General features: G+C 49.5%; 1 protein-coding gene across 1 annotated transcript in view; it reads right to left on the bottom strand.

Annotated features, from left to right (window-relative positions):
- Positions 1 to 25,997, bottom strand: part of GFPT2 (glutamine-fructose-6-phosphate transaminase 2) — a 52,365-nt gene that overhangs the window by 21,800 nt on the left and 4,568 nt on the right. Inside the window, exons 2-9 of the mRNA XM_004456630.4 lie at positions 17,127 to 17,234; positions 15,579 to 15,677; positions 14,441 to 14,566; positions 10,701 to 10,759; positions 9,897 to 10,031; positions 7,058 to 7,119; positions 2,843 to 2,922; positions 2,207 to 2,324 (exon numbers count right to left, since the gene is read on the bottom strand). Coding sequence (XP_004456687.2) covers positions 2,207 to 2,324; positions 2,843 to 2,922; positions 7,058 to 7,119; positions 9,897 to 10,031; positions 10,701 to 10,759; positions 14,441 to 14,566; positions 15,579 to 15,677; positions 17,127 to 17,234 — 787 coding nt within the window. The remainder of the gene's footprint in view (positions 1 to 2,206; positions 2,325 to 2,842; positions 2,923 to 7,057; positions 7,120 to 9,896; positions 10,032 to 10,700; positions 10,760 to 14,440; positions 14,567 to 15,578; positions 15,678 to 17,126; positions 17,235 to 25,997) is intronic.

The raw sequence follows: 25,997 nt of genomic DNA, 5'->3' as shown, positions 1-25,997 counted from the left end.
GATTATAATTGCAAGATGCCACTTAGGGATGCTAAAATCTACAAAGCTTTGTGTGTCCTAGCGTCACTGAAATAATATTAGCATCTTGTTGAAATGGTGCTCTAGGGAACACAGTTTGGGAAACGCTGCCCTTACCTATGATAGCAGTTTGATACGGTTATGAATTCCAAAAATAGATATTGATTATGTTTGTAATCTAGTCTGTGCCTGGACGTGATTAAGTTATGATTAGGGCTTTGATTGGGCCACATCATTAGGGCATGGCAAAGGACAGAGTTGAGGGTTTTCTGATGTTGGAGTTTTGATGTTGGAGTTTGATGCTCAAGTCTTAAGCTGGAGCCCAGGAAGGAAGCATGCAGATGAAAGAGAAGCAAACCCCAGGAAGAGGGGACCTGAGCCAGGAGAAGAACACAGAGGAGTAGAGACAGCTCCTTAGACATGGCAGAAACCCCAGGGAGAGAGACAGAGCCGTTCACCTGATAGTCTACAGCTGACCTTGTAGAGAGAGGCAGAGTCTAGAGAGCCTCATAGTCTACAGCTGACCTTGTGGAGAAAACAGAGGAGCTGAGCCCAGAGGAACTCAGGGAGCCTGAACCCTCGCAGCCATCTTGCTCCAGCACGTTGAATAGACTTTGGGGGAGGTGGGATGGGGCAGTAACTTATGCTTCTGGCCTGATATCTGTAAGCTCCTAACCCAAATAAATACCCTTTATAAAAACCAACCGATTGCTGGTATTTTACCTCACCACCCCTTTGGCTGACTAATACACCTATCAATGTTAAGTATGATGCTGAAGCACTGTGGGCTGAAAAAGGTCTTGAAGTCTGGGCTCTAAGAGACTTAGCAAGCCCTGACTGAGGCTGGAAGGGAAAGAGAAAACTCATCTGGAAAGGAAAGACAAAGGAGGTAGGTTACAGTGCTCTTCTAGGAAAGTATTTCAGTCTTTTCTAAGTGATCGTGTGTGTATATAATTTTTTTTGTGTGCTAAAATGGGTATGAAGCAGAATTTTCAAGTTTCTTTATTAATTCTTTTAGGCACTGATGAGACACAAGCTTTAGAATCAAGTTGCAAAAAATAAAAAAGAAATCTTGGCATTATTGTTTAGGAATGGTACGAACTCAGACAAAGACAGGTGGGGTGGGGAAAGACTCTGGAGATCTGGAGAGTACTTGACAGTCTACAGGGGACGTCACTGTGCAGCCCCTGACAATTGGGGACCCCAGGAGAGACAGCCCAGTGTGCTCAGATCGACTGGCTTTTCCAGATATTATGGAGTGAAGTGCATTCCCCCCCCCACCAAAAAAATACACATTCAATCATAATCCCTGGTCCTGAAAACATGACTTTACTTGGAAACAGTCTTTGAAAACGTGATTAGTTGAGATGAGGCCAAACTGGACTAAGGTGGGCCCTAACCCAAGACTGATAAGAGGAGAAAATTTGGACAAAGAGACACACACCAGAAAGAAGATGGAGGCTTCAAAAAGTGGAGTGAAGCAGCTACACACCAAGGAACGCCAAGGAAGGCTGGCAAACATCAGAAGCCAGAAAGGATTTGTCCCCTACAAGTTTCAGGAGGAGCAAGACCCTGCCGACACCTTGCTTTCAGATTTCTAGCCCCAGAATGGTCGGACAACACATTTCGGCTGGCTTAAGCCACGCAGTTTGCTGTACTGTGTTGTGGCAGCCCTAGGAAACGGAGACACTGGAAAAGCTAGAAATTGAGGTATTTATGTGAAATCTCCTCATTCTAAAATGTTGGCAACTGACAAAATTTCTTTTTTCGGCCTTACCAGGGATGGAACCCAGGACCTTGTACATGGGAAACAGGTGCTCCACCACTGAGCTACATCTGCTCCCCAATGAGAGTTGGTTGTTTTTTTTTTTTTCCGAGGTACTGGGGATTGAACCACGTGAGCTACATCCGTGCCCCTGATTCAATTCTTTTGTGCAGGCAGAAAATGTTCTGGTCCGGCCATGGGTAGTTCTGGCCTCTGGCCTCCAGGTGGTGACTTACACCGCTCGTGGGCTGTCAAGGACAGTCCCACAAAATGCTCAGGCACAGGGAGTCCTTGGAGGAGGGGCAGGGAGGCCTGAGCCACGAGAAAACAGCCCGTATGGGGGGTACGTGAGAAATGGTGACATTTAGCCATTCTTCGGTAATCCCAGAAAAGAAAGGGGGGATAAAAAAAAGGCTTAGTTACCTGGCGTCAGAAGCAAAGAAGAATTCCACTGCTTTGTCGCCCACGGCGTGAAGGCAGGTGGAGCTGTCCAGCCTTTTCATCCTCGTTTTACAGATGTTCTTCACATTCTCGATGTTGCCTAGTAAATTGCAGAGCCCATTAAACTATTCTGTTTGAATCACACTCAGCCAGGAGCCCATTTTCCCCTTTGAATATGTGTGGGAGGAATCTGCAATTTTTAGCTTTGGCTGCATCAGCCAAATCCTGTAAAAGAGCCCCAAATAGCACAGGGCCACTGCCAGAGCCTTTAAACTGCTACAGCTTTGAGAGTCACAGAAAGAAAAACAAACCCCAATAAAAGCCCTGAATCAGGGCGCAGTTGTCGTTAGATAACAGAGCCACCTGCGGTTCCTTTGACTTGTTTATAGGCTTGAAAATATCCATAACATAAAGCTTTAAAATAAAAAGGTGGGGGGGGGGGGGGAACCGGGGACTCAAGCCTCAGATTCAAGAGAACCTTTAGGGCTCAGAGTTACGGCCCCGCTGAGCCCCGCCTCTTCGTCGAAGGCATACTTGCCTCCTAGGGGAGCTGACGTACACTGAGCAGCTGGTACGTCCAGAGACTGGCATTGTTCAAGGCGTTTGCCAGAAACTTACATGTCCTGTATAAGATCGGGATCTGTTCGGTGGAGAGTTTGTATTTACTCCGCACTCCAATCAGCAGTGGGCTGCCTCTCCTGCAGGGAGAAGAGGGAATCGCGTTACCCATTGCCTTGGTCAGCCGGGGTGGGATGTCCCCTGGCCTCTGAGATGGGAGCTCCAAATCCAGCCCTTTCTCCAGGACAGGGCGCTGTTTTGGAGGAGGGTCCCGTGCTTCCAAGGCTTAAAGCAGGGGACAAAAAGAGTGTCACCAATGGGCTACCTTGTTTTCATGGGGCCACACCTGCCTGGTGAGCCCGATAAACTGATCTACCACCCCCCACCCTCAGGGCACCTACCACTTCTTGGGTTCATGGAATGGTCACATGCTACGCACTCACACGGAGTACAGAGCCTTCATCTCTAAACGCAGCATAAATCACGAGGGCAAAGGGAGCACCCAGCCTCATGTGTCGTCTTTAAAGCGGGATCCTTTCCAAGTCCAAGACCAGCCTCCCCCAAATCTCCTTTGGGTCTACCTTTTGCTGCCCTCCGATTGCACTAACTGGCAGTTGTGGGTACTCTCCTTGGTGGGCTACTCAGGGCACTTTCAAGGGTGGGCTTGTCTCGGCCTGCTGGGCACCTCGTGGGCTAAGTTGAGAACCTACGACTGGCACGAGGTGCAACCCCATCATCAAGGCGACAGCAGTTTTCACAAGGGAAGCCTCGAGGGGGCCCCGTGGCCGACCTGGGAGAGAGTCCCGCTTCACCTTTCTCTCCCAGGACCCTCTCCCAGGACCCTCTCAGAGCTACCCAGGGGGTTGCCCCCTCTTCAGTGATGGGGCTTATGGTTACTTCTGTCCGGTTCACAACCTCCAGCGGCGAATGCACTTAAAGTATGGACTCATGATGTTAATGGTGTCTTGCCTCTGAAATCTAATTCTTTGCCCATTAGCACGCGAATCAAATCCACGATGGGGCAAGCAGAGTTCACTCCTGCAACTCACCGGTACACCTGAGATTCTTGGCCAGAACTCTGACAGGTAGAATTCCAGTAGTTACTAACGGATGCCTGCCTTTTTGCCCCTCTAGGCTAACTTATTACTTAGGAGAAACCAGTGGAGATTTAAGAGAGCTGTCTCTGGTACACTAATTTGAATACAATGGGGTAAAATTTTGCCTCCATCAGTTTCTTGCTAACACCTTATACCAATGGACTACTTAATAATCAGCTGGAATATTACCCAACTACCTCTGTTTGGTCTGTTAACCTGACTCAGGAGAGGCCATAAATATTTCTGTGACGTAATAGCGATGTTATTTAAGATCAGAAAAACAGCAGGCTTTGCACAGACCTTGCGTGGCTGGACCAGTCGGGGCCCCACTTTTGACTTCCCAAAGTGAGGGGCAAAGCCTGCAGGTTGAAGGAGGGGCTGTGAGCAGCTTCGACATTTGGGCACTCTCTTAGTGGGTCCAAAACAAACCAGAAACATAGTTCTGGGTCCAGAGAAGAACTAGCTTAACAAAAGGCTTTAGAATAAGGACCGTGAGAAAGTATTATGGTTATCAAATTTTCTTGGTAAACGTGTCCCCCAAATTTTATTGTTGTGGATCGAGCTCCATGGTGTCTCTAGATTTCACGACATATAGTTCTCTAAGGCATCCCAAAGATTATAGAGCCATTAGTTACACAAAATAATATTTATAAAAGAATAATGATAAAAGCTTGAACTGCTTCTTCATACTGCCTGCATTTTATTTTATTTTATTTATTTGAGCTACCAGGGCCAGGGGCTGAAACCAGGACCTCTTACATGGGAAGCTGGAGCTCCACCACTGAGCCTCATTGGCTCCCCTGAGTTGTTTTTTTTCCATCTGTTTGCTGGCTGGTTTTCTTGTTTGTTTGTTTGTTTGTTTTTGTTTTTAGGAGGCACCAGGAAGCAAACCCAGGCCCTCCCATGCAGGAAGCAGGTGCCCAGCCGCTTGAGCCACATCTGCTCCCATGCTGCCTTCATTTTAAATACTAATACCATGATCCTATCAGATTTTAAAAGACGTTTCTAAATTTGATGGGAACCGACTGGTCTTTTACAGCTCTCTGATTGGCAGGAACTAAATTATAAAAATAAACTAAAAACATAATTCTGCTCAATTCATACTCATCTGCTGCCCAGATACCGCGACAGCCTGCGGGGGAACCGTCTCCGCCTCGCTGGCCCGCCTTCCCGGGGCCACGGACAGGGGACCTCGATGGCTCCCCGTGCCTGCAGAATGAGGCTCGCAGCCCAGAGGGTGCCCCAGGCCCTCCGCCCGCTCCTCCACGCACTCCAGCCCGTGAGGTTTGCTGGGCGGTGGCCACACACACTTGCTCCCTGCTGGGCCCACGTCCTGCATTCGGCAGGTGTCAATCAGCACCCGCTGAGTGACGGGACAACCTCACCCATGCCCCCCACCACCCTGGCCTCGCTGTGGATCCCCCTGGCCTCGCGCGCTCTCGCCCGTGTTCGTACCATTCCCTCTGCCTGGAACGCCCTCCCCGCTGCCTGCCCTGCCCGGGGCTGCCCCCTGCCCCTCAGGTGACCTCCTCGCTCCTCCTGCGCAGCCAGGACCAGGCTGGACTTGCGCTGGGCCCTGGGCCCCGGTGCACTCTAAGTGCTTAGCCAGTACAACCTAAATGGATGGACGGATGAAGCGCATAATCAACCCACCCAAAGGGAAAAAACAACGGGATGATGCAACCCGACACCGTTGTGCGAATCAAAGCCTCGTGGGGGCCGCGAGGGGCTGTGACGAGGGGCTGTGACGTAGGAAGTGTGGGCTGCCCAGGTGCTCTCAACTGACTCCCCTGGGGTGCCCCTGCACCCGCTCCACCCTTTATAAAGGCTGTCGGCCCAGCTCTGGCCCCAGACGGAGGCAGTGTCCCCGCAAAGCCACCGAAGCTCCAGCTCTGTGCTTCCCAAGGCCTTGACTTTGCTGATCTAAATCCGTGTTGACTTTTGTCCCTAGATTCATGTCCATAATTTGGCATGATTTTTCTTAAAGGGGGGCTCCCAAATTGCATATGTTTCGGGCCCTTTCCAACCTGGATCTTGCTCTTCTACAACATTTTTTAAAAGAATTTGAATTTGTTTTCAATGTTTAAAAATCAGGAGATTGCAAATAAAAACCCAACTCTCTGGCTTCTCTTTAAAAAATAAAAATCAGAAGCCCCAGCACCGCCAGCCTCAGAGTCTCTGCAGCTAAGCCACAGTTGCCCTTCAGGTGGAGCGAGTATCTTCAGTTTGCCGCAGGACCTACCCCTCCCTAGTGCCTCCTGACATTTTTCATTCATTATCGCGTTCTATGCTGTAGAGGGAAAAGTGAAATGTTTTATACTTGAATCTGCATCTAAATGTGAAAATGAAAGCAGACCAAGAGAGCCATGGGTTTCTTATGGCTAGCTGTGTTGTTTTGTTTATTTGCCCAGCCCGGCCTCCAGAGGCTTCTGAGCAAGCAGGGCCATAAAGAGGCAAGGGCCCTGAGCTCCGAAGCCAGCCTTCCTGGGGACCAAGTCCTGGCTCCACAACTCAGAGCCTCTGAGACCCTGAGCGCGTTTCTTTACCTAACTCAGTTTGCTCATCTGCAAAATGGACTTAATAATGACCTCTACCTCATTGGGTTGGTGAGGATGCAACATAAAGTCTCCATCCAGGTATGTGGAAAGCATCAATGAGGGATCATCAAGGTTTATTCATTTTATTTTTTAGTTGGTGGCCCCTGCCCTGGACAGACAGACAGCTCTTCTCATTGGGGCTGCTTATTTGGGGCAGGGAAGAAATGGTTTTCTTTCCACACCTGCCCACTGGTCTCGGATGGGTGGGTTAGGCCATTCGAAGCTGCGTGGGGGTGACGAGAGGGACAAGAAAGTAAAATGGCCCTCTTCCTAGTGCAGGAATCTCTGGCTTCCTGATGACTGGGTGGAGGTTAGACTTCAAGGCTGACGCTACTTTAAATTTAAACACGCCCAGCCCTCGCCGTGGGCGTCCATTTACTTTAAACGCACACCCTCGCTGCCCAGGGCTTAGGGGTGCATCCACCTCCCTCTCCCTCTGCAGGGATAAGAGGGTCGTGCAGAATGTACCACACATTCTCAGTTTGCAACCTGAGGCCCAGAACGGCAAGCCGCCAGGCACTCGGAAGTATTTTACTTGATCGATCGATGTTTCACCGTCGACGTCGCGTGTTTGGCCTCACCTCGTGGCGACGGCTTCTCCCGGGTAGTGGATGCTTTTGAAGACCAACGCGAATGCACCTTCCTGGAAACACACGGAAGAGGAGGGAGGATAACTCACGTCCGGCTGAACCAGCCGGCTGCCCAGGACACTCTCCGGGGACCTCTCTGAGCTGCGGGGGATCCCTGGGGTCCCGTGGGAAGTGGTGGTACCGCACGGATGGCGACTACTGGGGAATGGAATTGTGAGCAACGTGACCACACCCTCCCCGGGACCCCCAGAGCCCCTGTCAGGAATTCCCAGTGTTACGATATCCTGGATGGACGGGCAGTTAGAGCCCCAGCCAATGAGAACGTGGGGAGGGGGGAAGAGGGAGGTCTTGCACTGGACCTCAGGGGCAGCACCTTCCTCGGGGAAAAACCGCACGGATTAAAGAGGCTAATCCACGAACCGCACTCAGCCCAACACACATCAGAGCCTGGGTTCAAATCCTGCTTCACCTCTTAGGGGACAAGTCACTTTTAGCTATCCATGTGCCTCGTGTTTCTCAACTGTGAACTGAGATGAGAATAGTCCTGCCTTGCGCAGTTACTTATGAGGACATAAGATATTACAATCGAATGCATTTCTGAGCTAACAACAGGGCCTGGCAACAAAGAATCCAAGAGAAGCAGGAAGTGGTATAATACTGATAATTAAAATAGATATTATTTATTATATATTATTGTATGTTGTGCATTAGGTCTCAGATATAGTAGTCTATTATTATTACTTGAGGGACAGAGGGCAAATGACAGTTGTAGCCATAGGAAAAATAACAGATTTAGTTATGATCATTATTTCTCTAGCTGTGACTATTTGTCCTCTCCCCCTCAACTCGCTGGTTTTCTGTGAAGCCAGGGCTAGAATCTGGTTGTCCTAACTCAGGACTCCAAAGGCTCTTTCCATTTAAATTCTTGACGCAAAGATCTCCATTCTGACCATGCTCTATAATTTACCACGACCCCCAGCAGACCTCCGTTACACGCAATCACCTGGGAATCACCCACGTTTTGGAACCCTCAGCAGAGCCAAGGCTCCACGCAGCCTGTGTGCTGCCACCAGTTTGCCAACTCAGCCACATAGCCAGCACCCCCAGGCTTCAAGGGGCCATTCAAACTGCCCAGGACAGGGGGCTCAGGGAGACCCCCAGGGACGTGACATTCACTGTGCTGGTTTTGCTGACAGAGAAGTAGAATTGAACAGAAAACCACTTCCCGTTTCCTACCAGAAAAAGTCCCATGTGGCTTCAGGGAAGAAAAGGCACTCAACTGCCTTGGGGAGATATTTTAGCAATTTAGAATTATCAATAGAAAAGAAGAAATACTGGTCTCCAATATCAGACTGGTCGGCTGCACATTTTGTGTACACAATAATACAATTATGTGCACATAATTTTGTAAACAAGGTCAGGCTCTTGTTTATAAACCTGTCTTCCAAATGATCTGCTCCACCTTCTCCTCCAAGCAAGCCCTGCCCTCCTGCCCCAGCCGGTTCCTCCAGGAGTGTGCTCTTCTTTGCAGGGCTTTGCTCCTTGGGTCCAGCCCTCTGGGCCATCACCAACCTGCCTCCCCCTGCCCCGGGTCACTGCCCTCACAAAAACGCGATGGTCCTTTGGAACCTCTCCCCTCTCGGTCACCAGGCCACTGCTTTGCACCCCTCTACAATTAAACTTCCCAGAAGTCTACACCTGCTGTCTCTAAGGAATCGTGGGTATGTCTTCCCCGGGACAAAGAGCCACATTACTTCTACCATCGGATGAAAGACTACAATTCTAACTTTCCAACAGCAGTCAAATTCATCTCATGCAGTGTACACAACTCAGCTGAAGCGGTATCAACAACACAAAGCACCACAACGAGCTCACATGCCGCACGCACGTATTATTGTAAGAAGTCATGGTTTGGAAGGCCAGTGACAACTGCAGAGGTGTTAAAATGTGAAAAATTCCTCATCGTCGTGAATGTGATCAATCCCACTGAATGGCCTGCTTGGAGGGGTCGAGATGGGAACGTTTATGCTGCATAATGTTCCCACCATTTAAAATAAAATAAAAAGAAAGCACAACTAAAGAGACAATGGCAGTTAAATGAAATACATGATCCTGGATGGGATTGAATAAGTGGAGAAAGGTTCAAGAGGACATTATTGGGGACATATGAAAAAACTGGAAGATAGGCTTGTGAGCTTGGTATCAGTGTTAAAGGTCTTGAACTTGGTAACTGTGCTTTGGGTGGTCAGATGAGTGAATATTCTTGTTCTTAGGAAATCTATATGGAAGTTGTAAGTGTTCAAGGAGCATTATGTATACAACCTATCCTCAAGTGTTCAGACAGTGGATTGATGTGGATGGATAGATAGATAGACAGATAGACAGACAGACAGACATAGATGAAAGAAAGGAAGAGAAAGAGGAAGGAAGGGAGGGAGGGAGGAAGGAAAGAAAGAAAAGGCAAATGTAGCAAAATATTTTGCTGATGGATATGGGTATCTGGGTGGAGGGACAGGAGTACGTTGGGGTTTTCTGCAGGGCATTTATGTTATTTTTATAACTGTCCTGTCGGTTTGAAAGTATTTCAAAATTAAAAGTTTTTTAAAAGTGAGAAATACTGTGCACTCACAGAGAAGGAACACGACACTTGCCTTTTCATTGTTTCCTACAAAAATCACAGAACTTCTCCCAGTTCTTCCAGAACATAACGTCTTAAGGTCAGACCCTGTAGCCGAGCCATCGTCCGTCCTCAGTACTTTGCACACATTTGCTTTTTATGAAAAGTGTGCACATGAAGGATTGATTCAGACAGATGGGGCTTGTGACTTACCAACTGCTGAATGACTCTTTCGACCAGAGTGGAAAATCTAATGTCCTCGGTTTCCCTGTTGTCGAACACATATTTAATCAGCTTCGCGATGGTCTCCGTATCCGTTTCTGACTCAAACTCGTAGCCTTTGCTTTCCTGGAATATTTGGTTGGACACAGAGTGACAGATAACGGTCATTGCGCAATGCCAGCCCGGCTGGCTCCCTCTCCTCCCAGAGGATTTGCCTGTGGAGTGACTTAAGGTGATAACCAGGAAAACTGGGAAGGGACGAGAACGAATTTGCCAGAATTACACAGCCAAACACCGCTGAGTCATGCCAGGATCGCCTGAGATCATCCCGTCTCAGAGGCTTGTCCTTGCTTTTAATCGGGACGTTGCAAAATAACAGCAGTCAAAATGATAAAATAGGTTGAGTCAAATCCACCCACATCTCAACCAACACCACAACTTTTTCATATTTTCGACACTCATCGTCTGACTTCCCACCCTGCATGTCATCGGGTGAGTGAGTCGAATGTTATATCGTGCAGATACTTCAAGAAAAGAAAGCCCACGTTGTTTTGATTCTGCGAATCTGCTCCAGCCCTTGCGATAAAGGCTAATGCCCTTTATCACAATCCTCTATCAAGCTTGGGGAGGGCTGGCTCAGCGGGGCTGAAGTTGACGTTCAAGGTTGGATAGGGCCCAGAGCCAGTTCTCCCTCATTTCCCGACTCTGTTGCCAGAGGGAAATGAGCTGGTTGTAAAGTTTCTGGGGAAGACAGAACCACTCCATTTAAATGACACTCGAGGGGAAGGCTCTTACCAGAAACTTCCTCAGATCTTTGTAATTTGTGATGATTCCATTATGGATGACAACGAATTCTGAAAGAAAAGCTGAGTCAATAGAGAAATGCTATCAAGAAAGGAGGTTCAAGCCAGATTCTATGGAAAATGATTTGACAACTTGAACATCCTAAAACCATGCAGAAAAAAACCTTCTGTTAAATACACTTCCTCTCCACGTGATTCAAACCGATGTGACTATGACTACAGCTCTAACCCGAGCAAAAACACATTTCCCTTCCAATAAAAAGCATCCCACATGGGTAATACTGCATAGATAAGACTGTTTTTATTTGAAACTGAACAAATGCTATGTATGCTAATACTACAATATGCCAATATCAGGCAAAAAAACACAACACAAAAAACCCATTATGCTAAGTGAAAGAAATCAGACACAAAGTACTACATATTGTATGGTTCCATTTATATAAAATGTAAATATAAATCAATTTATGAGGATGGAATGAAATCAGTAGCTATATTGGGTTGTGGAAGGAGAGTGGGATTGAGAGGTGTGGAGTTTTTCTAGTAACGAAATTGTCCTAAAATTTTTTGTGGGGATGAGTGCACAACACTGTGATTATACTAAAGGCTGTGAGTGTACACTTTGGATGGATTGTATGGTATGTGAATATATCTCAATAAAATTGCTTTTAAAAGGAAGCAACCACCAACCTGACTGTGCACAGACCTCTTATTTGTGGTTCACAATGTTATCCAGTGGGCTTTGGTATTTATGCCAAATGGGGGAAGGATTAACCCTTAATTATCCAGAATGATTCCAAGCTCCCCTAACAGACTCCAGACTCATAGAAGTCCCAAACCAGCGGTCCACAGATGTGCTCTCTTTGACCCACATTGTATTTTTTAATTGCGTTAAAAAAATTTTGAGTTTTCACTTAAAATTTCTTGTTTTCTCTCGAAGGATTTAAAAAAAGAAGTTTTGGCACCTCTGGGCTCCCGGTATTTCCAGGTAATCACAAGTACTTCTTGTTAGCAGGACCTGCCCCCTGCAGGTTCTCTCATCAAACCACACACCAGCGGCACATCTCACTCACATCGGGGTCCTCTCTGCACGAGTGTGAACCCAAGGCTACCCTGGGAGAGCGAGGGACATGTCTGCCTCGTCGCCACTGCATTTTCTCAACAAATGGTTGACGAATGAGTAACTTGAGAGAAACATCTCAGGCCATCCTGGGGTTTGTTTTTTTTTCTGGGCTGGTAACCACCTTTCCACATACCCCTCAGCCAAGATGACAGACTCTTTATTCAACAACACAAGGATGTGTCCAGATGTTGGGTGCTCTTCATCAATATTATTACTCCGTGAAACTTTGGATCTGCCAACTCAGTTTCTTCAGTGCAGGAACACTTTCTCCTTGTGTTTTTAAATCCTTTATGCTCTTTCTGTAATGTTACCATAATTTCCTCTCTACTTTTTAAAGCCTATTGTTTATTTTTGCGAAGTCACACCAAAATTGGGAGGGTCTGAACAAGACAAGCCCACTTTTAGCAGGTGTGGTAGCCACAGCCAAACTCTGTTAAAGCTTTACATATATATTTTTTTTCTGTTCCGTTTGTTTTGATTGCTTCTTAGGAACACCAGTTATTCATTTGTTGCATCTTTATTAACTGTCTCCATATCCATCCCTTTCTCCAAATATTTTTTCCTAACTATTGTGACATTGTTCCTTTACATTATTTTCTTAACTATCCCTTTTTTTCACCTCAGTCTATTGCCTTATTTTCTCATCACTCATTTGTTTCCTAGAATCCATGTTTTATTTGAGAAAACTTCCTTGTGTCCTTTCCTTGTGCAGAGTAGTTGCTAGGTATAAATTTTCTTACGTTCCTCAGCTATCACTGATGAGTTGTTAAAGAAGAATGACAGAATCCTTTTTCTGTTGTTTTCTTTTCAATTACTCATCCTTGAGTCAGGGCAAGAGTTTCCAAGTTTGAGTGTGGGTGGATTCTCCTCGGAGTCTCCCCGCTTTGGGAGCTCGGTGGGAATCATCATCTACGCTGAACCAGGTGGCCACGCCTCAGGACACATGGTCTCAGGACCGAGGTTCCTCAGCCAGCATCTGCATCTGTCTTGGGCTCTGCCTGGGGCAATGTCCCAGGTCCTCAGAAGCATGGGATCTGCTGTCCTCCTGGGCGCAATGGGGACTCCCTATGGGTCAGCGTGTTCAACAGGGCAGGGATCAGATCCCTGGAGCAGTCTCTGGTGAACCTCACTACCCAAAGACTGCCCACGTGGGCCCTGTGCAACCTCCAGCTGCTCTGCCGAGCGTGGGGACAGAGCTTGCCTTCCACTCCCCAGGTGAGGACTTCCCTTTCGGTTCCCTGGAGCACACCTGAACAGCGCACTGGAGAGAGGCTGCACCCCCCACCGCCACACTTCCTGCTGGGGATGGGGTGCTCGGACTTCCTGCCCAGTGCTGCACACGCACGGCTTCGGGGTACCGCCGGTCCGCAGTGGGTAAGGGACAAAGCAGGGTGGTTCTCCCCTGGGGCCTGACTTCCACGAGCTTTAATGGCAATGATGCTTGCCAAGTGTTTGGCTGGCAGTAAGCACCCATCGGGCACCCTGACTTACTTGATCCCTGCTCGACTGCGGGGCTTAGCAAGAACTTGCTCTCTACCAAGGGGATTTCTGGGAGTGGGGGATCCCGGCTGAATGACTCCAGAAATCATCCTCTCTGCGGGACACCCTCCCGTGTCTAGATGTGAACCTCGGAGCCTCCTGAGCAGGCAGCACCCAGAGCAGGGCGTCCTGGAAGAAACGCCTCACGGCTAAACCCCGCCCGTCCTGCCTGGAGCCCTGGAGGCGCTAGGGTTTCTAGCCTCTCCCATCGTGGAGGCCCGCTTGGGTCCTACTGCAGGAGGCTCACCCCCAGCCGCACGGCTGAACACAGAGCCGTCCTCGGGGGGCTCCAGACCCACCCGTTCTTCCCCATGAGAGGGGGCCAAGGGCTGTCGTTCAGAACCAGGGCTCGGATACCCGTCCTGGGGCCCCGGCAGGTGAGGGGGACCCGGGAACCGGGGCAGCACCTCCCTGCTCTGCAGCCTCGGCCCACCGGGACCCGTGGTCCTCCCAAGATGCTGCAAGCCCGGCGTTTAGCTATCGGCCAGTTTTTCCAAGAGATGCCAGAAGCCTGGACTTTTAGGTCCGATGATCTTCAATATCTAAAAGCATGGAGGAAGCCAAGCCACGGGCCCGGCTGGCCTGGGTGAGCTGTTAGGCTGCCAGCTGCAGCCCTTGCTTGTCCAAATCCCGAGCCCTTGGCTGCTCAGACCTCCTTGCTGGGGTGCTGGGTGGGAGCGGGCACCTCACAGGGTAGCCACGACGGGCAGGGTCATCCGTCCTCACTCAGGACCCCCGACTTTGGGGCGGTGTCTGGGGAGGGGTGGCTGGGAGAGGAGGGAACCTAAAGTTTCGAGGAGCTTTGGTCTCATCCCTCCTCCTGCCGCATCTCCATTGTGGGTTGGGGTCCAAGGAGCCCCACTTGCAGGCAGGAAAGGGACGCCCAGGAAGCCAGCACCGCCCAGGGGCCAGCGCCACCAGGCAGGGCTCTGGGAGAGGGGTCACCCTTGGGAAGACGGGGCCTGCTGAGAAGCGGGGTAGCGGTGGGCGTGGGGCCCGCTCTGCACGGGGTGCATCAGGGAGGGCGCGGCAGGATGCCCGGGGGCGGGGGAGCCGGCCAGCCCACCTACCGTTGCCTTTGTCTGAGCGCTGGGGGTGGCTGTTGACGGCATTGGGCACTCCGTGGGTGGCCCAGCGCGTGTGGGCTATGCCAAAGTGGGTCTCGAACTCCACCTTGAGGTCCATGCTGTCCTGTCCTAAAGGGAGGGAAAACCGGGTTGCCGCACCTTAAACGCAAGCATTGACAGCTCTGTGAAGGCGAGGAGGCGTCGCGCAGCAGATCTACCACCAAGGCACTCCCCAGCCCTCAGCCCTGCACTCCCAGCCTGGGGGTTTCTGCCAGACCCCACGGGCCAGCCAGATGGTTATTTAATATTTATCAGTAACAACTCACTTTAAAACAAACAAACTGAAATACACTTATTTTAGGGATGTGGTTCAAGTGGTTGAGCACCCAAGTATGAGATCCTGGGTTCAATCCCCAGTACCTCCTAAAAAAGAAAAAAGAAAAAAAGAAACACATCTATTTTAAAGAGAAAATTTTATGTCACTATTATAAATGGAAAAGCTGCCTCATGTACCGTTAAAATTAAAATAAATACCTAATTACTAAAATTAAAAAAAAAAAGGGCTCCACGTACCACCACTGAAAATCATCTCAGGTTTAGCCATGCATGCCAGATTGAATTAAATGCTGTTTTGAAAGTCTCCAAAGCAGAAAAACATCTTTCTCTGACTGTGGTTGGGGTTTTGTTTTGGTTTGGGTTTTTTTTTTTTTTGCATATTTTTAATGCATGTCTGCACAATAAAGATGCGGTCTTATGTTGAGTGAAGCAAGTCAGACACGAAAGGACAAATACTATGTGATTGCGCTGTTATGAACGAAATATACTGTGTAAACTTATGGAGTTAATAATTAGAATGTAGGTCACCAGAAAATAGAAGGAGGGTAGAGAATGGAAAGCTGAGGGTTAATCTGTGCAGAATTGTTAAAATACTTGTTTGTAAATCTTTAGAAATGAATAAAAATGGTTAAAGCATTTGAAAAAAAATCATCTCAGTGGGAAACACTGTTTCACAACACAGGGCTTAACCATCCTTCCATTTATCCAAGCTTGGATCAGTTAAATTCTTGTAGACTAGTAGGCCAACACAAGAAAAGCTCTTCTGCATATATGACTCTAGCTGTGCCCGTTTCCCTCTACTTACTATAAAGTTCTTCATCGAGAGCTTTGACTTTCCCCCTTTTCTTGACGAGCTGGATATGTCTTTCTTTGACATCATTATTGTTTCCGTCGATTGCCACGCCTGTAATTGAAACAGTATTATTGTTATCGTTATTATTATTTTAAGTCCTGGGGCTGAGGATTGAACCCGGGACCTTGTACGTGGGAAGCCGGCGCTCAACCACTGAGCCACATCGGCTCCCCTGAGCTGGTTTGTTCCTTTGTTTGCTTGTTGTTTTTGTGTTTTGTTTTGTTAGGTGGCACTGGGGATCGAACCCAGGACCTCCCGTGTGGGAAGGAGGTGCTTGAACACTTGAGCCACATCTGCTCCCTATCATTACGTTTTCAATAGGCATTTTAGAGTTTTGACTCACACCTTCCATCCCCAGGGTTCGGCAGGGTTTACTGGCTGCTGCCTGTGAGCTGATCTCGGGCCCCCGGCTTGCCGACTGGAAGAGAACTTTACGTTTTTCAGGAATCTTGGAGCTCGTGACTGTGCAGATCCAGAACAGCAGGGAGAGAAAGAGGAGGCCTGGAAACCCTGGTGGCGGCTGCCCTGATGCGGGAAGCTGGCCGGGCAAAGATGCTCCTCGGCCATCGGTGATGGCAATGGGCTTATGTAAGGGCCCTTTATCTTAGAATGCTCTTTGCGATTTTGATATTTAACTGAAGGGATTTGGCACTCATGTTCCTGCAGTGTTTTTTTTTTAATCTGACTTTCTCTCTCTTAAGAATTAATAGAGATAGGGAGAATGAAAGGGCAAATTTGGCCAAATGTTAAAACTGATCCATCTGGGGATCTGGATGTGTGTGTGGGGGGCAGGAAGGGATGCAGTGGATGTGTGGGAGAGAGGGGGGTGAAGAGAGCATGTTGGAGTTCTCTGTGTGGGTTTTGTATTATTTTTGCAACTGTCTTGTATGTTTGAAATGACCTCAAAATAAAGTTAGGAAAAAATGAATAGTGAGATAAAATTATCTGGCCATAGACATGTCTTTCTCTCTCCCCTAAATGTCGCTTAACTAAAAATGGGAAGCAGACTTACATATCCACCTGTTAGGATATCCACCCAGGGCGGCCCTGTGCAGCCATTTAGAACGAGAATTAGGAAGAGTTTAGAATCACGGAAAAATGCGTAAGGGAGTGAAAAAAGAAGAGCACACAACGACAAAACCGGGTAAGTTGAGTTTACACCTAGGTGAAAAAGAAAAATCTATGCAGCGACAGCTCCACCTATGTCCCGCTCCCCCCCCCCAGACAATCACAGACACACGACAGTGACCGAAAGAGACACACAAAGGTATCGTGGGGCATACTTTATGGTGGGGATTTTTTTTTTTTATCCTTGTTTCTTCTCTCTACTTTTCTATTATTTCCGAATTCATTTCTTTAATACTGGAAGATGATATATTCTTTCATATTGAAAAGAAGGACTAGACACAGTGTTAGAAGAATGCCCAGTGGTAAAAGGAGGATGTGAGGAGGGGAGCCCAGTGGTCCCCTGAGAACATGGGGCTGTCGGGGGAACCCCACCTGCCGAGTCATAGCCTCTGTACTCTAGCCTCTGTAGACCCTTGATGAGAGTTTCGAAAATCTCCTTCCTTGTCCGGGGGACTCTGTAGTTCATGTAGGCAAAAATCCCTGTTAAAAGAGGGGGGATAATCAGATTTAGTTTATTTATTTATTTCTCCCACCCCCTCACTGTTTGCATTTGCTGTGTCTGTTGTGTGCTGGTCTTTTTAGGAGGCACTGAGAACTGAACATGGGAACTCCCAGGTGCCTAATTGCTGGAGCCACCTCCACTCCTTGCTTTGTTGTGTCTCTCATTAAGTTTTTCCTCCATTGGTCTCTTGTTGCGTCAGCTCGTTGTGCCAGCCCATTGCATCATCTCCCTGTCTTGCTTGTCTTCTTTAGGAGGTACCAGGAACCAAACCCAAAGCTCCCACGTAGTACGCGGGAGCTCAGTCACTTGAACCACAGCCGCTTCCCAATCATACGTTTCTAAAACATTTGGTTTCTATTTAGAAGAAACACCTCCGGGGGTGCAGGCAAATGGGATGTCACGGGGGGCAGCTTCCAAGGCTGGCCTGCCTACCGAGGAAGGGGCAGCCTCCCTGGACATAACTGAAAAGCTACACACCCCTCCTCTTTGCTTCCGGAAGCACGTCTTCCTCATTTATTCAGCCCTTATCCCTCTTGACAAGAAGACTCCTGCACCATGCATTGGTACCGGGGGGTGGGGGGAGCGTGGTGAGCACAGACCCTTGGACCTCGCGAATTTGAGAATTTGTCCCATGGATCTACGTGAAGAATCACACAAAAGGGGAAGAAGCTTTCCCTGGGTCAACATTTATACCAGCAAGGAACAACAGAACAATCCAACAACCCAGAAACCTCTAGAGTCCTGGCCAGTACGTACCCCTGATTTACACCCAGTGCACCTGGAAAAGGTCCCAAGGAAGCCCATCGCAGCCTCCTGGGGCAGGTGGGGACAGGTACAGGGGATTTTGCCTTCTCCCCCTTCCCACTCTCTTCCGTCCCTCTTGGGGTTTTCCCAGGAACAAACACTAACTTTTCCAACAGCCACGATACAACCACCTCCTGCTTCCACGAACCCCGGAGAATCCTCAGCTTCCGGGCAGGCCCCACGAGCCAAGAAGAATTAGTTTGGCTTTATTTCCTGTTTGTGTTTCGAAACAATGTTTTCCCAGATAGGACATCGGGGTTGCCGCGTTGCTGCTGCTGTATCCAACTCCTCCAGTCCCACTGGAGGCTGACCGCGCACTCTCCTATGTCCTCTTATCCCCCCCTGCCTCCACCCACCGTCAGGGCCTCGTCACCACCACCCTCGTCACCCAGGAGCCCGCCGTAGGGTGGCCTCTGCCCTTTCTTCCCCTCTGCCTCCACTTGGGAAATCCCACCCTGCCTCAAAGCGCAAATCCAACTCCAGCTGCTAGAGAAAACTTGTCCAGTGCCCTGCCCTGCACCTGCGTGGCTCTTGCAAACTTGGGACATAATTCTACGGGCAAGATCACGGGCAGGCGCGTCTGGCCTCATACTACCTCACACCCAGTCCTTGTTCAAAAAACGTCTGTGGGATAGAGCATGCATAAATCTGTCTTCACGGAGCAACGGAACAGTAGAGAGTATGGAAAAGTTATTGGGCTCCAGGTATAGTTACAGTAATGAATCTTATGGAGAACTAACTGGGCGCCAAGCACTGGGCCAAGAGTTTCCAGCCAGATGCCACTCAAAGCCCTCACCCACCTTAGAGTCGGGTTCCATCCGGCCTTCCCTAACTCTCCCCCTACGGGAAACAGAAGCCTGGAGAGGCTGGGGCACATCCAGAGCTGACCGCAGAACTTACTCTCCCAACCACTGGGTGGCGCTGCCTTCCGGGTGAATACGGTAATTGTGACGAGGCTTACTTTCCTAAATGCATTGTGCTGGGATGAAAGACCTGCCCTTTCTCCTGATACTTTGCCAGAGATAAACCTCATGGAGATAAGCCACTCCGCAGAGAAGGGAGCTGACCACAAGTTCTCGCCACAACCACTTGTAATAACTCTGGTGATTAAGTAGAGTAGATCTGAGTTCAAAATAAGCTATCTGAATGAGTGATTAAACTTTAAATGAATGTTATTTTCCCAAACACTTAGTAGGATGCTGTCATAGGAATGTTTACTAAAATTGACCTGTACACACTCAGTCAAAAATAGGAGATAAAAAACAAAACTAAAAAAAAAATAGGAGATGCAAATAATTTAAATAGTGTTATAAATGATATTTTGCATTCTTACCATTTGCATGTCACATTACAGATCTGTGCCCACATATTATGGTGCAGCTTAACTTTCTGAGCCAAGACATTTTCTTTTAGCAGTGACCCAGGGAAATTTTGATGGTAAGCTACCTTCACCTTTCTTGCTGACTCTAGGTCAGGTGAGAGATGCTGAATGTGTGTGCATCCAAGGCCCTTCCCTGGCAATGTGGGATTTATGCTTTCCCAGCTAAAGGCGCCTGCCACTGCTGAATGTTTATGCCATTGAGAAGTCCACGTTTCACCCTAGCCTTCAAACCAAAAAAATCTGGGTGTGTGTATGTGTATTTTTGACACCTTACTTATAACATTTAAAAAAAGGTAGTTAACTTTTAAATGTTAACATTAAAATATAATAAAACAGCTTTACAATTCACATGCCATAAAATTCACCCAAAGCATACAGTTCTATGGTTTTTAGATTATTCACCAAGATGGGCAACCATGGCCACCCTCTGTGCATACGTAAAAAAAAAATTCATAATGTTCATTTCTCTTCAAAAATCAGAAAGTTTCCAGGGGATGGGGAATGGTCAAATACCAGTAAATTTGAAGAACCGATAGCTATGGGAAGACTGTGTGACACTTGTAGTATATTTTAAACAGCTGCACTTTCTCCACATCCTGGGGATTGTTCTACAATTACACTTGCACCTCAGAAAGGGGAGCTGACAGCCACCGCAGCTGACACAGAGGCCCAGAATTTTACGACCTGTAACGTGTTTACTGCAGTGCTCTGTGGTTCTGCACTCCCCAGCTTTGCAAATCCCACTTCCCCTGGGCCAGACTGCACATCTGAACACATGGCAAGCACGTATGTTCTGCCACGTGGCGTCTCTGACTCCAAAGATCCAGAACTGCAGGGGGAGGGGCGGCGGGGAGGGAGGATGCCACCAGAGGACAGGAAAGGCTAAAGGCTCCTTGTCCTCAGGACAACGTCCTTTGGGCACACCCAGCCAGAAGGCTTGGCGGCCCCTTGGGGGCCATAGCTGGGAGATTACTGTGATGAGGGGGCCTGCCAAGAAGTGATTTTCAAGGATTTTGCGCAAGAAGGCATACATCCAGTTTTCAACATAGAATCCCTTGCATATCAACATCTCTTCAATGATTTCTTTCTTTTAGCTAAGAACTGTCCCCTTCCTTTCACAGCTTACTCTCTTGGCTGGATTCTCCCTACACGTTGCCGAAATGAAGCGAGCAAATGAGCATTTATACGTGCTGTGAGAACTTATAATAATAATAATAATAATAATAATAATAAAGCCCTGCCTTCCCAGGAATTTCTCTCACTATTCACATCAGCATCCCCTTTGGTCCTTCCACAAATCAAAGCTACGATGAGAATCCAGTTTTCATCTGAGATAGGTCAAGATCAAACAACTCGACAATAAGTGAGAGTTTAAATCCAGGCGCCCTCCATGGAAGGCAATTTGGCAATCTCTCAGAACTCAAAAGGTACACAATCTGCAAACCAGAGCTGCAGTACTTCTAGGAATTTATCCAACAGCTATCTATCCAGAGATACATTATGCACATGTGCAAGGATAGCTGTGCAGCAGTGTACCAGGCAAATGGCAGCGTAGCTACACGGTGGGACCTCTGGCAAGCAGCCCTCTGCTGAGAAGGAAATGAAGCTGAGTGAGGGTCTCTTGGAAAACAATCTAAATCTCCAAGTGAAAAAAAACCCCAGCTTATAGAACAGCGGGTAAATCATGCAGGATGGAAGCAAAGAGGTGTATAAATTTTCTGGAGGGGGCCCCCTCCAGAAAGATTATGCCTCCGAGGAAGCCACTGTGTGTGTGGTAGCTTGAGGCTTTTATAGCTTCCAGAAAATCATGACCTTAAGGCTAATCCATTCCTGTGGGTGTGAACCTACTGTAGGTACACCTTCTTTTGGTTAGGTTACTTCAGTAGCGTGTGAGCCAGGGTGGGTCTTGATCCTCTTACTGGAGTCCTTTATAAGAGGGGTGGAGCCAGAGAGAAACCCACGGGAGAGAGAGAGAGCCCCAGGAGTAGAGCGAAAGGCAGAGGAAGCCAGCAGCTGAGAGCAGCAAAACCTGGAAGAGAAGGGAGAGACCCACAGATACCACCATGTGCCTAGCCATGTGACAGAGGGGTTCAGGATTCCTGGCCGCCGGGGGCCGTTAGGGAGGAAGCATCGCCTGATGATGCCTTGATTTGGACACTCTTCTCAGCCTCGACATCGTAAGCTTACAACCGAGCATGCTCCCATTGTAAAAGCCAGCCTCTTTCTGGTATATTGCATTTTGGCAGCCAGCAGACTAAAACAGCGGGTAAGGAAGATGTGCCTTTCCACTTCCTGTGAGCTCTTTGTACAGTTAGGATATTTGACCATGTGCGGCTGGATGAATTAGAGAGGGGCAGGTTCATGAGAGTTAGCTAGATTGCTAGCTATAAAAATCTCAGTAAGAAAATACCGGAGGTGGGGACGGACGGTCTGGCCACAGGACAAGGGTTGCCGTGGATGAACTGTTTGGACCGTGGTGGATTCGGTGCGGCCCTTGTTCACCCTGATTCCTTGTGAGCGCAGGATTCTTGTGCACTGCCTTTTTGGGCCATGGCCGGTGCCCTTGGGGAGAAGGATGAAGCAGTCCAGGGTTGGGGAAAGAATGCCAAGTTTGCACAAGCCTGGGACCTCTGGCCAGACCGCTGCCCGGCTCTGCTCTTCCAGGGAACAGCGCCCCCTGGGGGTTCCCGACCTCTCCCACCTCCACCGAGCGTGCCGGCCCTTCCCCTGGCAAGGGGCATGGATGTCAGCCCCTGCCCTGGCCAATCCCTTCCGCCCCTTCACCCCCTGAGCTGAGGCGGCCCATCCGACGTCACTGTGGCTCCACCCCAGCTCACCTGGAGGAGCTACAGCCACAAGCAGGGAAAAAAAGACAGGATCAGAGCCCCACCGCCTGGCCACTGTCACCCGCTAGCTGTGTGGCTTAACAAGCACCGAGCGTGACGGCGAAAGCCTGGAGACCACACCCGATGCCTGCTTTCAGATGCCAGCTCTGCCTTTCCCCTTCTGTGCAGCCTCGAGAAGGTGGCTTGACTCCTCTGTGCCTTGGTTTCCCTGTCGGTCAAACAAGGGTGAGGACAGTGCCACCTTCCCAGGGTGGTTATCAGAATTGTATGGGTTTCTTTGCAAATCACATACATCAGCGCCCAGCCCATAGCAAGGGTTTGTTAAAACAGAATGAAGCGAGGGGCTGCCTTCCTTCCAGGAAGGCTACGATGGCGGACTTCATGTTAGACATATTCATGCTATCACCATTTTTTTTTAATTAAAAAAAAAATAATTTCATTCATCTGGCAAGCATCTCTTGGGCCTGTGAGGGCTGTGTGCCTGGGCTGGGTGCTGTGAGGTGCTGGGACTGATGAGCCAGTGCTCATTCATTAGGGGCCTTCACAGCGTGGGTCGAGAGGGCACCGGGAGCACAGGGACCCCCCGGCTCCTTGGGATGTGCTGGAAGAGGGGCTGGGAGCTGAGAGGTGGGGAAAGGGCTCCTGCTGGGGTGGGGACACAGGGCACCCTGTTGGCTCTTTGCAGAGGGCCCCAGCCCATGCTGCAGTCTCAGGTCACCCACGTGGTCTGACGCGGGCCTTTTAGCCACCAGCAGCCCTGTTTACTTCCTCTATGGCACTTGCTTCTTTGTCTTCTGTCTGACTCCCAATTAGATTGTACTTTTCAAGAGAATGGAGAGCATGGCTGTCATGTTCACCCATCTTATTTACTGCAGTCTCCCCAGGACTTTGCCCCAGGCCTGGCACCTATTAGTGCTCAGTGAATATTTGCTGAATGCTGGGGCGGGTGATGGTCAGAGAAGGTAGCTTTTGAGCAGAGTCTGGGGCAAGCCTGTCCCAACAGAACTGTTTGCCGGAACCCCGCAGCGTGGTAGAAGAAGGGCAGGGAGGGGGCTCACACTGAGTCTGGGGTCCCCTGATTGCCAGCCCCTTTCCCAAGGCAGCATGGCTTTGCCAATGCTCAGAATTAACCCCACAGCACCCAAGCACCAAGTCCACGTCCCCTGGCACGGACCGCCCCCCAACCCCACAGCCTTGGGCATGGTGATGATCCCAGGACCTCCATGGAGGAGAACCTTCTAGATGAATGAACGAGGTCCCAGGGAAGGGGCCCAGAACTCTGCAGCGTAAACCACCATCCCCATTTACAGAGGCGTCCCGTGTGCCAAACCTCATCTCATCTCATCCTCGCCTCTTTCTCTGTATAGATGGGGCTTCTGAGGCTCCTAGGTGGAAGACGTTAATACTCGACACCCAAGTGTATGGGATTCCAGGCTGGAGCTTATCCCCTGTCCCGCAGCCTGGCATGAGACCTGCCTTAGCATCCTACCCCATGGGCCGAGAAAGAGCAGACCTGGCCGGCGAGATGTCCAACCGGCAACTGGAGCCAGCGCCCCTTAGCGCAGTCCTCAGAGTGGCGTCTGCCTCTTTCTGTCCCATCAGACCCACCCTTGCTCCCCACGTACCCCACAGAGATCAACTTGGGGTTCCACTTCTGGGGCGTGACCTCAGCCTGACACAGTCCCTCATGATGATTCTCCCAGGAAGCTTCCTCCATCCTCCTAACACCACTGAAAATAATCTCTCCCACCTCTGAACTCTTCCCCATTCTTTCCAACCATTTTTCAAGACACCTGCCACTTTCTACCTTGATTTGCTGCCGGGTACTGTCGTCTACTCCCAGAGTTGCCCAATAAGTAGGAGAGGAGTCCCTGGCACACGTCAGGATTTTAAGTGAGCCAAGAATGGAGAAGTAAGGTGGGGTAGAAGTTCTTTCCTTTCTGATACTCTTAGTCCTTCCGATTAAGTCAAAAAGAAAGTTTCCATGGGGTGCAACTCTTTCTTTAACCCCTCCTTTACACTTGGAGATCCCCTTCAGAACCAAGGGGGTGTGGGCATCAGACCTAGAGAATTTTGTGAGCAACCTTCTCTATCAAAAATGAAATAATGTTTTGCTTTCACCAGAGAGTGTGATATTCAATTACCTTCTATGCAGGGCAAAGAGTAATTCTACATTCCCAGGGCCAAGGTGAAAATTTGAGTCAGTTTGAAAAACATTAAGCTAAGATGGTGTGAAGGTTAGGTTCATGTGTCAACTCGGCAAGGTGATGGCGCCCAGTCGTTTGGTGAGGCAAGCACTGGCCTGATTGTTCTCACAAGGACGTTTGGTGAACTCAAATCATCTGTGAGCTGATTTCATCTATTGCTGATTGCATCTACAACCAATCTGAGAAGATTGCCTCCAGCAATGAGCTAACGGTCTCATCCAATCAGCTGAAGGCATTAAAAGGAGAAAGGATTTCAGCATTGAGAGAGAGAATTCCCATCTCTACTTCAACCAGCCAGCTCCCCGGTGGGGACTCATCGAGGACCTCCATTGGAGTTCCCAGCTTGCAACCTGCCCTATGGCATTTGGACTCCTGCATCCCCACAGTCGTGGGAGACAATTTCATAAAATCTCATTACAGGTACAGATATCTTCCGATGGTTCTGTTTCCCTAGAGAACCCTAACTGATACGCACAGAGATAAGGTGGAAGGGTAAAGGTTATGAAGGCAGTATGCAAAGGACATTAGTGAGAGAGCGGCAGCCCCATCTCAGCTGCCTTCGAGGGTCTGCACGGATTCTTACTCTGCCAGGTTTGCAGAACGCATGAGGACAATGTGGGTACCCAGGAGCCAGCAGATGTGGAGAGGTGGGGCGTGGTGCACCCGGGGCTGCCTGGATGGCCGCGACCGCCACCCACACTCTCTGTCCGTGCCTTGTGCAAGTACAGCTGCAGCCTTGGCACCTTGTTCCCTCCCGGAGAGAGGGGCCCAGGACCTGGGCAGGCCAGGCAGGGCTGCTGGGGTTACTGTGGGCTCCGTGAGGGCCCCGGCAGGCCCAGGTGCCCCTGCTGACCTGCATGGCCAAGGGGCCGGGCAGGGTGTCAGGGGGCCACTCGGAGATGGCCCCGGCTCCGGAATCTACTTGGTATTAACCAACTAAAGGAGAGGTGTAACGGAGCAGGGGAGAGAGAGGAAGGCCCACGGAGCAGGCCTTTATTTCCCTTGGGGCCTCCCTGGAATGCTAGTGAAAGGATACAAGCAGCGCAGCATCCAGAGCCTGGGAGAGGCACGGTCAGCAGGGCAGGCCAGCTGCAGAGAAGGCATTTCAGCAAAATCCCCGAAGAGAGAAAAGAGGTGGGGTAGGAGGAGATGAAGCAAAGGGCTGGGCAAGGGGGATGCCTGTGGGCTCCTCGGGATCCGGGAATGGTGGGCCACATTGGAGAGGCCAGGAAAGGCCCAAGGCAGGAGGGCTGGAAAGTGGGGGATTTAAAGAGAGGCGGACAGAGAATCCTCGAAGTCTTTTTAAACACAGGAGGCCCTTTCCAACCTCCATGCACAGAGCTGCCTGGCCCGGCACCCCTCCTGTGTGCAGGAGAAACACCCAGCCCGGGGGCCAAGGCTGCCGGCGGCCACCCCCCCCTCACGGCCTGAGGCTCCTCCTGGGACTCGGGGACACAGAGCCGTCATCACACAGGTCCACGTGATGGGCTCCGACGCCCAGGG

The sequence above is a fragment of the Dasypus novemcinctus genome, chromosome 2 (assembly GCF_030445035.2).
Source record: "Dasypus novemcinctus isolate mDasNov1 chromosome 2, mDasNov1.1.hap2, whole genome shotgun sequence".
Classification (NCBI taxonomy): Eukaryota; Metazoa; Chordata; class Mammalia; order Cingulata; family Dasypodidae; genus Dasypus; species Dasypus novemcinctus.
This window is presented reverse-complemented; position numbering and strand designations above follow the sequence as displayed.